We start from the raw sequence: 14,762 nt of genomic DNA, 5'->3' as shown, positions 1-14,762 counted from the left end.
GACCTCCGCCGCCGCCGCAGCCCATGCAGCTAAGCCAGCTCCATCAACCGCCTCCACAACCGCAACAGCTACATCACTACCAACATCAACCGTTGCAAAATCTGCAACCGTCGCCTATCTGTCAACTGGTGTGGAACGGCACCGGGGGACATGTCCAACCGCCGCCGGACCATGCTGTCGGTGGATCCTTCTCCTCTTCATCCTCCTTGTCGTCATCCTCATCATCCTCATCGTCGTTGTCATCGTTTTCGCCACCGGGGATGAATCCGGTGCCGTCGTTTCCGCATCTCCTTCCACGCCATCCATCGTCAATCGTGGCACAGCCTCATCCGATCCAGTATCATCATCATCTGTTTCATCCACAGCAACAGCCGCAACTGCGGCCGATCGTTCAGCAGCCATTCCTTCCTCCACCGGCTCCGACTCGTTTCCGGTATTTCAACTAAAAGATAGTCGTCACCACCGCGGTGACGACCGGCGGTGTAATTAAGGCAGATAAATTCCCAATAAATTACAACCGTTCTTATAAATATATGAATTATAAATCAAGTTTTTTACCTTTGCCAATCGTTTACGGAACACCGATTGCGTGATCGTGAAGAGGTATCTTCGGTAGCTACATACACGGTGGCATGTTCAATCTGGGATTGGTCTCTTTTCGCAAGTAGCATGGCGGCATTCTTCATTATCCAAAAAAGTGGACTGCAATACACTGCGCACACCCACATATTAGTCTGATATGTAGAATGTTAACACTGCGGAATTAATCTTAAATAAAGTTAACGCCATTTCTATACAAGTTGAAAATAATTTAAATTCTTCCGATTCTTTCAGAATACCACAGTTTGTTTTCGTACACAATGAGAACTTTCAATTATGTAAAATCGCGTTTAACCTAGGAGAGTATTTGGCATTATGAACATACAACTCGTACTAAGAAAATAATCTCAAATGAATTGTTGAATTCAATAATTTCAAAAATTCTTCCAGTAATTGCTTTTGTTTAAATCAAGATAAATTAGCGAAACAATATTAAATGTTAGCGAACAGTGATATTTCGGGCAGGCCGGGAAAGTGGCTACAGTTAGCCTTTTTGGGCCAATGAAGAATTATACCAATAGCGATGCGTAATGAGTGAGAGACTCAAGGTTGAAGAAGCCATCCCTCAGTCAGCAGTGAGTTTGATAGCTCGTCACAGTTAGGAGAATAACGGAAATCGGTGACTAAATGTTCATTAAAGATTAAATACTAACTAATAATAAAAAATACTAATAGCATACTGACCGATGATATAAGAAGAGCAAAACTATTTTAAAGATTAAGAAACAAAACCATTTTTGAATCGAGTTTGAACAGATTAAATTCCAAACGAAAAAGTATAGATTAACGAAACACAAACACATACAAACAGATAGTCGAGCGAATCGCATTTCGAAATTTCAAATCGAAAAAAGCTGTCGTGTAGATACGGCGATTAAAACAGTGTGAGCGTTCTCAAAGCATTACTTGATAAGAATTATATGATTATGAATTATTAACTGATTAAACTTGTTGATATAGCAACTTGCGTGTGATGCAGGACACGCCGCCCAGTTTGTCCTCTTCCCAACGCAGCGCATCTCACCAGCATCATCGACATCAAACTAATCTAACCACCATTGACGTGATTCGTTCGCGGTGAAGGTTCCCAAAAGCATTTTGTTTTACGTTTTTCTGTATTCTGATTTGCGTAGTGCCAAATATTTGAGCCGCCCCTAGTAAATAATCCTTCGTTTATCGTAATATGGCATCTTCATCCATGGTTAGTACTCACAAGGTTTTCCAGTCTTTGTACTTAATTTGCATACTAACCTAGAATTTACTGAACGTATTTCTGGTTTCCAACAGATGCATGCCGAATTGAACAATGATTGATGAATCCATTGGTATAGCAACGACCGTCTGCTGTAGCTGAAATGCCAAGTTGCACATTTTTTGTGTATTTAATTTCAGAAGCTTAAATGTGACTGTATTTGGTAATTTAAGTTTTGCATAAATTTATGTTGAAAGTGTTTGCTACTAGGAAATCGATTTAACAGGATGATGCAATAGTTTATTAGACTTCTCAGGTTTTTATAGCATTTCGTTTATTCGTTGACGTTCCTCACTTTAAAACTGAGGTATGTTAAATTTTTGAGAAAAACTGAAAACTATCAGCTAAAAGAAATTCTTGGTGATGCACTTCCGATTTGGTCAACCTCAGGGAACAATTTAAAAGAAGTTGGAATTGTCATCGCCAGCTAGAGCGGAGTTGTTAAATTTCCTTATGTGTAATACATTTTGTAAAGAATATTTTTGGAGTATTTGAATCGCTCCTTGTAATTATTGAGGTTTACTTCCGTAAGCTAAGGCTGTTCTTTTTATTTACTGAATAGACTTTTATTTAATGAATCAGAATTACGTCGCAATTCGAATTCAAGTCATAGTTCAATTCGGCATGAATACCTCTTTTTCAAATGTTGAAACAAATTCATTCAAACTTATGTTCTCCGCCTTCATCGCGAGATTAGATTAATTATAGGGCGTTATTATCGAATATACCATTAATGTAGTCCGAGAGTTTCAATCAAACGGCGCGATAACTGACGACGAAAGCGTCGTAATAGAGAACAACAACAACAATAGAAAGTCTTTGTTTGTATTCTTAATGTAACGTAAAACAAATCACACATACACACACTCCAGTAGTAGCAACAAAAACAGCAGTTTTTCAGCAAACGTAAATCCAACCGAAAACCAAAATCTCACTGAGAAATTTTAGTTAGAAATATTTATGTAACAAAATTCCGACGCGAGAAATATGCTTTAATAACAATACAACTTTCGATAACAAGAGCGAGAACAATAGAGAAAACATAATGAATATAAAAGAAGAAAATATAATAGAGAAAAAGAAACCGACAGAAGGACGGATCGTAGTTGATTTTAAACGCAAAAGAAAAAAAAAATCCAGGATGAAAATATAAATCATAAAAAATCAAACTGACACAGCTACCTTGTAATAAGTTTTATCACCCCCTGTTGTGAAGCAGTCCACTGATGAAGTTGATCGAGTTCTTACGCCGCTTTCGTTCTCTTCGTGGGTTCAATTACTGAAAACAATGTTACAAAGAAACGCTAGTTTACGATAATTTTTTTTAACTCAAGTAACGTTAAGGCACTGATGTTTCGTTTTTTAAAGAGGGTTCGAATTTTGTTCGTACATATTTCGGCTTTCGTCTTGTTTTAATTTTGTTGGGCAAGTAATATTACCGTGTTTTCTGATTTATTTTTGCGGTAGACAACTGAAAAGAAGTGAAAGTTAATTAAATGTTTTCATATCAGAGAGCGAAAAATATATATATTTACCATTTAGAGCCGTAACAGACAAAAGAAAAACTTAAAGCCTGTTCAATGAACTTTGAAAAATTTGCATTGCTTTGAAATAATGCTTTGAAAGAAAGCCCTTCGCCATATGCTGTTTAATTTTAATTTTAAGTTTAAGAAGTATATTATTTTCGTCCCGTCAGTTTCAGGCTTTGAACTAAAAGTTGTTTTTCATTGCTTCACTGGTGAAATTATCCATCAGTTGTAAAACTTTGATGAATGGTGGGTATTCTCAACAAGAGAGTTCAAATCAATTAATTTTGTACGTCCATCGTATCACAAAATTCTGTTTTCAATTTTATTTATTATCTATTTACATTTACGCATTCACAGGCCTGTCGATGAGAATCGACTATAGTTAAGGGTTGCGGTTAAAGCTGATAGTGTAGTCTGGGTACTGTTGACCTTCTGACAACAGCTAGAAAGAGAAATGCGTCCTGAGGGGGCTGTCAAGGATAGGGTTGGGTTTGACAGTGGGCGCTATTAAATCATCCGAAAGATATTCAATTTGCAAAAAAGAGCAAACCGCGATGGAAGTTAGTACTCAGATTCTGATGGCTTTTCCGCAAACGTGACCTTTAAGTGGTCTTGTTGTGTAGGGGTTATCATGTTTATCTAGAGAGTAGGAGGTTGAGGGTTCGATTTCCTCCAAGACACGTAGATTGTTTTTCGCAAATTTCATATCAATTTATCCATTTCGAAACATGTGCTGTGCATATGCGTAGCCAAGATATTGAACAAAAAAATAGATTATCCTGTTGTATTCTTTGTAGAACAACAGAACTAGCAACCTACAGTTCCATGTTCCACGCTTCCAATCGTATGATCCTTTATTTGTCGCCTTAATCCCTTAAAAAAATAAAAATATTAAAAGCTTTCAATTAATAATTAAGGAAATGCTGATAGAATACTTAGTTGAAAAGCAGGTCAAGTTCCAGTTGGAATGTAGAGCCATATAGATCGACAGAGTCAACTGTCAAACCTCACCATGCTAGGCCCATCAACTCGCAATGACCTAAGGAGGGTCGTCAAACCCTTGGACATAGTCCTTGTTGTCCTCTTCTCCGTGGAACTTAGGCCGATACAAATATTTAACCCTTCCGTTACCAACCCCCCTTTTGAAAACGAAAATATACAATATTTTGTCTATAACTTCTTCATCTTTCAACATTTTTTATCGCAAGTTTCACCAAAAAAGCGGAATTTATTCAAATTTTAGGGACTTAGATTTCCAGCATTGGTCACTTGGTTCCGGATTTGAAATGGGTGTTAGCTTTTGGCCATTTTTTAGAACGCATACCTACTTCGAAAATGATTATTTGAGATATGTTTACTTTTCGCAAATAGGCGAATACCATCATGCGACACATCAAACTTCATGATTTCGTAAGTTATGGCAATCTGTGTTGGGCCATATTTGCACCGATTGGAATCAGTAAACGGATTTACCGAGTACCGAGTTCAAGGGTCAAATTTGGAAAATAGGCAAACCCCATCATGCGGCACATTAAACTTCTAAACCAACATTTGAAAAGGGCGTAACAGCCAAAATTTATTCCTTCTGATTCTTCGTCTACATATATAGCTATATATTTAGACCTCTTCATGTTTTCAAAAAGTATCAAAAATTCAACCGGTCAGCCAAGAATCACAATTCTTATGCTAAAATAAGTCTCCTGTCAAATTTTCAGCTGATTCGAATAACATTTCGAGGTGGCTCAAGTCGATTTAGTGTTTTTGGGCTATTTTCAATTTTGGAAAAAATCTAACAAGAGATATAAACGTCGAAAAGTATTGCAACAACCTCTATACGGAAGCTTTTGGTGTGCTCTACAAGTCTTGTGAACATTGCGATTCGTTCCGTTCACGTTTTGTCCATGTTAAAGTGATTTTCAAGCTTTTAAGTGCATAAAAATACTGTTTCCCCTAAAAGTCGTTGTTCTACAAAATTCTTGAGTTTATGACAAATGATTGTTAATTTATTATATTATTATTCCTCATTTTTCCCTGGAAATTTGAGTAATATAATTGCCCATGTCCGATTTACCGTTAAATTCTTAAAAATCATAAGCTAAACATTTGTCATAAATTTGCACGCTGAGATTTCTTCAAACAAGTTGTTCAAACAAAGAAGCTTCGATTTCACTTGTAACTACAATGCACTCAATGTTAAAAGCATGCAGACATATGATGAATTCAACAAAATTTGAAAGTCGTTTGTTGTAAGCATCAAATATCATAATATTATGATTTAATTTATGTTTTGTTCGAACGACTTGCTTGAAGAAATCCTAACGTGCAAATTTATTACAAATGTTCAGCTTCTGAATAATAAAATAATAAATTAACAATCATTTGTCATAAACTCAAGAATTTTGTAGAACAACGACTTTTGGGGGAAACAGTATTTTTATGCACTTAAAACGTTGAAAATCACTTTAACATGGACAAAACGTGAACGGAACGAATCGCAATGTTCACAAGACTTGTAGAGCACACCAAAAGCTTCCGTATAGAGGTTGTTGCGATAGTTTTCGACGTTTATATCTCTTGTTAGATTTTTTCTAAAATTGAAAATAGCCCAAAAACACTAAATCAACTTGAGCCACCTCGAAATTTTATCCGAATTAGCTAAAAAAAATTTGACAGGAGACTTATTTTAGCATAAGAATTGTGATTCTTGGCTGACCGGTTGAATTTTTGATACTATTTGAAAACATGAAGAGGTATAATATTTTTGTACGTTGCGTTGTATCATCCCTCGGAAACATGTTTGCTTCGGTTAGCAACTAACAACATATAAAGGTACTAGCAGTAACTCATGAGGTGGTGGTGTTAACATGACAACAAAAATGAACTCTAGTTAGACAGTGGATAAGCCTTCGATTAGCGATTAACAATTTGCATATGTAGATGAGCTTTTAGTTGTCATTCAGCAACAGCTACAGTTGTGAGGGGTGGATACCAGCCCATAGGCATTTCATAACAGTAAATATTATTGCAGAATAGAAAAACTGGTATATTGTAATATATACCGCGTGCTGCAAAAATATCGTAAATACGTTGTTGATATCGTTGTAATATTTATCATTGGCCAGAGCTGCTAATTCCAAGCGACATAAGATTAATGTCATAATAATGTTGATCTGAAAAACTTTGATAAAATTAACAATTAGATATTCACCTCTCATCATTTTGATATTGATTTTCGATAACAAAATAAAAACACAGTTCTATATTATATCTTATGTCATACAATTTAAAAACGAGATCGAAATATTTGATGAATCATGATGATTCATATTTGAACACAAATTATTAATTCAATTTGATTTCAACATTTAAATATGTTTTCTATATGCTCTCATATTGTTTCCAGACATGTTTTGCTGTATAGTAATGGAAGTTATGTAATTTATATCTGTGATGGTACATAATCAGATCGTGGATTTCTAAATTGATATGACATCAAACTGATAACTTATTTTGTTAACGAAAACTAACATCATTGGTTTTAAATTGGCTTTCATCGACAGCAGAAATAGTTTTTGATTTGATGTGACAGTAATATTTTTCTGCTATAGATTTTGATCTTTTAACCGTTAAAACGACTAAACGGATATCATTATTATTTTTCATTTATTTAGTCTACATCTAAACAGATAACACTGAATCAACAATTTGACGCCACAATACACGGTTCGAGGCCGCTCCACGCTCGCCAAGTCGTTTTGTATCTGGTCTGCCCATCTCGCTCGCTGCGCTCCACGTCGTATCGTACCTGCCGGATCGGAAGCGAACACCATCTTTGCAGGGTTGCTGTCCGGCATTCTTACAACATGCCCTGCCCATCGTACCTTTCCGGTGGCCGTCTACGAAGCCGGCTTGATAACTTCTTACAAACTCATTCACTAATGGTGACAGACGACGGAAGATGATCTGGGATATCACTTTGTAGGCGGCATTAAGGATGGTGATCGCTCGAAAGTTCTCACACTCCAGCTTGTTGCCTTTCTTGTAGATGGGGCATTAGGGTGCGGCTTATTTTTCGAATGTTTCCGAAACCTGGAATTCGTTTGCTTAAACACTTTTTTATGGCAAAAAAAAGAGTAGCCTCAGAATCTCAGGCCAAAATATTGAAGTTTAGAGGTCGCGCAAAGGCCTTTAAGGTGATTTTTTGTCCATCAACTTAAGACTTTCATAAAAATAATCATAACTTTGTCAATTTTCATCAAATTTACAATCTATTGTAATTTATCTCTTCAGTATTAAATTTATGAAAACTTTGTGGAACATCATATTTCTTGAAATCAGCTCCAAATGATGGTAATATGCAGATTTTGATAATAATTTCTTTTTTTTTTAGGAAAATCAGTTTTACAAATATCAGCCGAATCCGGATATTTTTATATGAAATCAAAGAGAAATTTGTATTCTAATTTTTCGTAGAACAAACTGAGTTTCTAAAAACATTATTTGGCAATGTTTTAGACCAAATGCTGTACCAATTTTTCAATTGAACAAAAACGCCCCATAGTAGGCCATAATTTTATTATTTTTAAATCAAATTTTATAGTTTCTTTCCATATGAAATTATACCGTTGTCGTATAAAACTGTTTTAGCATTGTTAATTTACTAGAAAACTGCATTACCTGTAAAAATTTCATTATGTTTTATTGCTTTGACGTATTAACAATGTTATGCCATAATGAAAAGCTGTTTAGAATGAGAGCTTACCCTTATAATAATTACCGTTCTTCAATCAGTTAAAAATTAGAAGACCTGTTTACTATTTTCAAGTATTCCAGATTCAAAGTGTCACCCCTCCATTTTAATGGTCGGGCAGCTTGAAAGAAATCTCGCGGACAATTTTAAGCCAATTCCATGAAGATTTAAAGGTGCATTACATGAGATTTGTGTTTTTTAGACTTTCAAGTTCTTCGAACACCTACATGTTTCAGCGATTACATCTACCTTAATAAATCTAGACCAACTGATTATTCGTCTACATATAAAGCTATATATGTGAACAAAGAATCAGAAGGAATAATTTTTGGCTATTACGCCCTTTTCAAATGTTAGTCTAGAAATGAGGATAACTTATTATTGACGGTCAATCTTATATTGATAGAATTCTTCCTATAAAATATATGTCAAAATTACCTTTTCAAACGGAGAACATTCTTAACAAACCGTTGCTCATACAGTCCGGCTTATTGAAACAGTAGTCACTATGATCAAAACATTGCCGAAATACAATGCAGTTCAGTAAACATTTTTGATTAAGGTACAACTATTATGAATCTACTGTCCCGGATCTACCATGAGTAAATCGAGCCTTCCAGCATAATTATTTACCGTTCTTCGTACAGCTACAAATAGAACGCGGATATGTTTGACCTATTAACACTAAGAACAATAAACGGTTGTCCACAAGGGGGTGTGCTTTCTCCTCTATTGTGGTCATTACTAGTGGACGAACTACTATCAAACCTTGAAGCGCTTGGATTCGAAATAATAGGATTTGCAGATGATATAGTAATTATAGTACGTGGTAAATTCGAACAAGTGATTAGAGATAGGATGCAATACGCTTTAAATTTAACTCTTGCATAGTGTAAAAACGAGGGGTTATCCATAGATCCTCATTTCATTTCATTTATTTAGTTAACATCTAAACAGATAACACTGAATCAACAATTTGACGCCACAATGCACGGTTCGAGGCCGCATCTCTCCATCCTCGGATACGCCCCACGCTCGCCAAGTCGTTCTGCACCTGGTCTGCCCATCTCGCTCGCTGCGCTCCACGCCGTCTCGTACCTGCCGGATCGGAAGCGAACACCATCTTTGCAGGGTTGCTGTCCGGCATTCTTGCAACATGTCCTGCCCATCGTACCCTTCCGGCTTTAGCTACCTTCTGGATACTGGGTTCGCCGTAGAGTTGGGCGAGCTCATGGTTCATTCTTCGCCGCCACACACCGTCTTCTTGCACACCGCCAAAGATGGTCCTAAGCACCCGTCTCTCGAATACTCCGAGTGCTTGCAAGTCCTCCTCGAGCATTGTCCATGTTTCATGTCCGTAGAGGACTACCGGTCTTATTAACGTCTTGTACATGACACATTTGGTGCGGTGGCGAATCTTTTCGACCGCAGTTTCTTCTGGAGCCCGTAGTAGGCCCGACTTCCACAGATGATGCGCCTTCGTATTTCACGACTAACGTTGTTGTCAGCCGTTAGCAAGGATCCTAGGTAGACGAATTCCTCGACCACCTCGAAGGTATCCCCGTCTATCGTAACACTGCTTCCCAGGCGGGCCCTGTCGCGCTCGGTTCCGCCCACAAGCATGTACTTTGTCTTTGACGCATTCACCACCAGTCCAACTTTTGTTGCTTCACGTTTCAGGCGGGTGTACAGTTCTGCCACCTTTGCAAATGTTCGGCCGACAATGTCCATGTCATCCGCGAAGCAAATAAATTGACTGGATCTGTTGAAAATCGTACCCCGGCTGTTACACCCGGCTCTCCGCATGACACCTTCTAGCGCAATGTTGAACAACAGGCACGAAAGTCCATCACCTTGTCTTAGTCCCCGGCGCGATTCGAACGAACTGGAGTGTTCGCCCGAAATCTTCACACAGTTTTGCACACCATCCACCGTTGCTTTGATCAGTCTGGTAAGCTTCCCAGGGAAGCTGTTCTCGTCCATAATTTTCCTCCTTTCCATAATAGATCCTCATAAAACTGCTATTATTCCTTTTACACAACAAAGGAAAGATAACATACCTGATATTTTCATAGAAGACACAAAAATTCTGCTGTGTTTAAAGGTTCAATATCTGGGAGTTACTCTTGATAGCAAACTAAACTGGAACGCACACTTAGATCAAATATTGAGTAAGGCCACAAACGCTTAATAGATAAATAAGAAAACCTTTGGTAATACATGGGGACTTAAGCCAAAAATGATCCACTGGATATATACGGCTATTGTAAGACCCAGAATAACATATGCATCATTAATTTGGTGGCCAAAAACTAAAGCTAAATTCATTCAAAAGAAGTTGGAAAAGCTCCAAAGATTGGTCATCTTAGTATTTTGAAAGATTTTAAAATCAATCCTTTAGTCACTCATGAAGACTGGCTGAAGAGGAGATATAATTTCGAACGACTCTTTAATGTGACTTTCCCAAGTCGTGCTGAGTGGGAATCTGGGGGGCCCACTGTTCGACCAGGTTCAGTAATTTTTTTACAGATGGCTCCAAAATGAATGACAGGGTTGGAGCTGGTGTCACAGGCCCTGGAGTTACCATATCAATATCTATGGGTAGATATCCGACTGTATTTCAGGAAGAAATACAAGCAATTATTGAATGTGCCTCTGTCTGTTTACAGCGTAACTATAGAAATGCAAACGTATGTATATATTGTGACAGTCAAGCTGCCCTAGAAGCATTAAAATCTTTTACATGTACTTCTAAACTAGTTTGGGAATGTATTCAATTACTACACCAGGTGGCTAAGAATAGTTCAGTAAATCTATTTTGGGTACCTGGGCACTGTGGAATTGAAAGTAACGAAAAAGCAGATTGTTTAGCAAGACTTGGATCATCAAAACCTTTCCTAGAATCAGAACCATTTTGTGGGGCCTCAAAATGTACCCTCAAAATGAAACTAAAAACCTGGGAAAAAAATGTGATTGATGAAATCTGGGAAAAAACAATAACAGCAAGACAACATAAAAGGTTTATATCACCCAACAAAACTGTTACTCAAAAACTGCTAAGTCTATCTAAAAAAGATTTAAATACCTTCTGCGGTTTAATAACAGGACACTGCCCGAGTAAATATTATTTGAAACAACTATGTAAAGTTCAAGATGATACCTGTCGTTTCTGCGAAAGGGACACGGAAGATTCGGAACATTTATTGTGTACCTGGGAAGCACTTTTCCAAAAAAGGCGCAAATTTTTCGATAAAGGACTAATACAACCATCAGATGTATGGATGACTTCTCCCAGTAAGGCAATACATTTCATAAGATATGTTATACCTTATTGGGAAAATGCCTACAATCAGCAAGTGAAAGTCACTCAAATTCATAGTGATATGACACACTGACAAGGCACAAACATTAAAACATGGCCTGCCACAATAGATCAACCAACTGGTCGCAGTGGAAAATGTACCCAACAAGGAAAAAAAAAACACTGAGTTCTTCAAACAATACAAATTTATGGAAAACTCTTGCATTAATCTAAACCAATGAGGTTTACGGTCTTCTTCCAAAAATGTATAAAGAAAATCAGACTACAACGAAAATCAGACTACAGCGTGGAATGTAAACTACATTGTGGAATGTAAACCGTTTCTATCATAGTTAAGCTATCGCTTTAAATTGCGAGCTTACGACCTTTATGAAATAAAGACTTCCAGAGAGGGCTATTTGTTGATTTTAATTCAAATGGTAAGTAGATTTACTTCAAAAGATTTTTCAGAAAAATAGTTCGTCACCAATTTAATAAGATTATTTATAATTACAATTAACTCGTTTCAAAATTTCACTCGTGCTATAATCATCATTGTAGATAACATTTCATTATATCATATAACATTGTTAAAACTGCAAAACAGTGAAGCATAATGAAATTCTTACAGATAATTCAGTTTTCTGCTAATTTACTGTAATTTTTTTTTTGACGTAGGACTTACGTCTCTCTTTACTATACCGGGTGTCATTTCAAATTTTTCAAATCGACCGCGTTACGCTGTGTTGAAAGATTTCAAACGTAAATAGCTTGTGCCCTATTGAACAGTTTTCTGCAGTTAACCACTCAATCAACAGCTTTCAAGTATGCCTTTCATATTCATGCTTGATAATATCCGAAAACTTGTTTCAATAGGCCGAAAACTGTTTTCAAAGCAAAATATTGCATTCACGAGAACCTATAAATATGAGTACCGCATCATTCTTGCATCATTCCATTGCCACGCTCTGATTGGTGCAGACGTCAGCGAATGAGCTCTCGCTAGGTCAGGAAGGCATAAAAAAGCGCAGCACGATTTTTTTCCTCTCAATCTGACCCTGAGATCTGACAAGAACAGGCAAAGCAACCGCATCGCCAGAACTTTTGAAGTGTTGCTCCATCGTCTCAGCCACGCAATCGCAAACTTAAGCTTTCTCCAGAGCAAGGCAGAATCGTCAGCATCATCGGCATTTTCGGTCCGGCATTGTCGAGGCCACCGCACAAAGGAGAAGCCTACCGGACAGTAAGCGCGGCTCGGCGGTGTGACGATAGACTGTCAATGACAACACTGATCAAGATGAATTATTGACAGTGGCTGATTTTCTACCCACCACTTTCACAGCCAGGCGCTATCGTATATACGCAAATAGCCGGCATGAGTTAACCTCCAGAAATTGATATGGCGATTGGCGAAAGACATCTAACGCGGGTTTTCTCAAAATTAGGAACTTTTCATGAAAAACTTTATGGTACCGGTTATGATGGATGGTGTTCGCTAGTACGCCTACCAAATATTTTTGACGTAGGACTTACGTCTATCTTTACTATACCGGATGTCATTTTAAAATATTCAAATCGACCGCGTTACGCTGTGTTGAAAGATTTTAAACGTTAATAGCGTTCGTCTCAGTGGACGAATTTCTGCGGTTAGCCCCTCAATCGACAGATTTCAAGTATGCCTTTCATGTCCATGCTTGATAAGACCCGAAAAACTTGTTTCAATAGGCATGAAACTGTTTTCAATGAAAAACATTGAGCTTAAGGGAACCTATAAATATGGGTACCGCATAATTCTTGCATTATTCCATTACCACGTTCTGATTGGTGCAGACACCAGCGAATGAGCAGCCGGTGGGTCTGCCGAGAAGCCATAAAATAGCGCAACGCGATTTTTTCCTTTCATTCTGCCCGGGACAAGCGAAGCAACTGCATCATTGATTGAACAGCACTTTTAATAGGTAATGAAGTGTGCACCGACCGCTTTTCGGCTCGTCACCATCGAAGCGACCATCATCATCCGAAACCTAGCCAGCACATCAGCAGTCCACCCTACAGACCCGACAAAGCAGCAATGCTGAGCAGATACCGGCAGCAGCAGCAGAGTCGAGACGAGACCGGCTGGCATCGGTGCTGAGCCGAGACAGGCTGAAGAAAGCCACATGATGCAGCATGTATGTCCAAAAACAAACGGTTTTTCAGAGAGCCAATAATAGTGATCAATATCAATGCTTTCAATACCCTTCAGGATAGAAATTGTACTTGGGTGCCAAATCCAATATTCTAGAGATAAAATTTTATGCGTGATTTTCATAAATAGCGTCAAAACTAACAGTAGATAATTTTTCTGATTTAACCGCGAAGTGGACGAAGGACTTCGCTTGACCATGCCTTTAAAGATTCATAAGATGTCCAAATCTCTCACATAATCTTATTTGGATAAAGAAAACACCGATTACAGCTAAAACATTAATAAACTATCAATCGATTTTTCATCAAATGTTGGATTTTTTGGCATTGATCAAGAAATATCTAGATAAACATTGTTTGCTACTGACCGCACACAAAGCGAACGTGACTGAATGATCGTCCCATGTTACCAATTCTAAATCTTATCACTCGAAATCCCATGTCCGGGTGTTTCCTTCCTTCTACTACTAACAATGTTGTCTCAGAAAAGAACACGTACTTCTCACCTGAACTGCAATTCCAAGCTCGCTTTCCCGGCTTATTGGCCTATATCTAGCGAAAAGTCCCGTTAGGAAATAGACGCCAGCAGCGAGCAACAAGCGTAAAAAAGAAGAAGCCCTTCTCGAACGCGTTGATGATGATGACGCTTTGGCTGACAAAGAAGCGGGATACAAGACACTAGCTGATTGGCCCACCAATTGGGAAGCAGAGAAGATTCAAAATAAGGTATAAAAGAAAAGTGCATTCGCTCGCAGAGCATTCAGTCTTTTTTATACCACCACTAGAAATTTGCGGTTATTTGAAAAGATCGTTTTCTTACTTTTTGCACTTAGCTGAAGCAAACAGCCTTTTTCAAGGCTCTAAGCGTGAAAAATAATGTTCTCCTCCAGTCGCTATCGCTTTTGGATTAGAGGGCCCTTCAGTGGAAGGGCTGAGATACAGTCTACATCCCCTGCTGAGCCAACTTCAGTTGGTTTATTTCAGGCAGTCCTGAGAAGGTTGCCAGATACTTCCTGAATTTTGTTTGATGATTCTTGTTCGAGGTAGATTTGATTTCTGTGTCGGTTTGATGAGAAGATTTTGCCAAGGAATGGTATGCAACGCCGATTATTTATCCAAAATAGTTGATGTGATAAATTTGGA

The 14,762-nt window shown here is 37.9% G+C and overlaps 1 protein-coding gene across 1 annotated transcript; it reads left to right on the top strand.

Moving 5' to 3' along the window:
- The first annotated feature begins 23 nt into the window (after positions 1-23).
- On the top strand, positions 24-3,437 carry LOC134205873 (basic-leucine zipper transcription factor A-like). Its single transcript, XM_062681534.1, has one exon. It carries the CDS (start codon positions 24-26, stop codon positions 444-446), a length of 423 nt encoding a protein of 140 aa, XP_062537518.1. The 3' UTR covers positions 447-3,437.
- Positions 3,438-14,762: the final 11,325 nt, after the last annotated feature.

Source organism: Armigeres subalbatus, chromosome 1 (assembly GCF_024139115.2).
Source record: "Armigeres subalbatus isolate Guangzhou_Male chromosome 1, GZ_Asu_2, whole genome shotgun sequence".
NCBI lineage: Eukaryota > Metazoa > Arthropoda > Insecta > Diptera > Culicidae > Armigeres > Armigeres subalbatus.
This window is presented reverse-complemented; position numbering and strand designations above follow the sequence as displayed.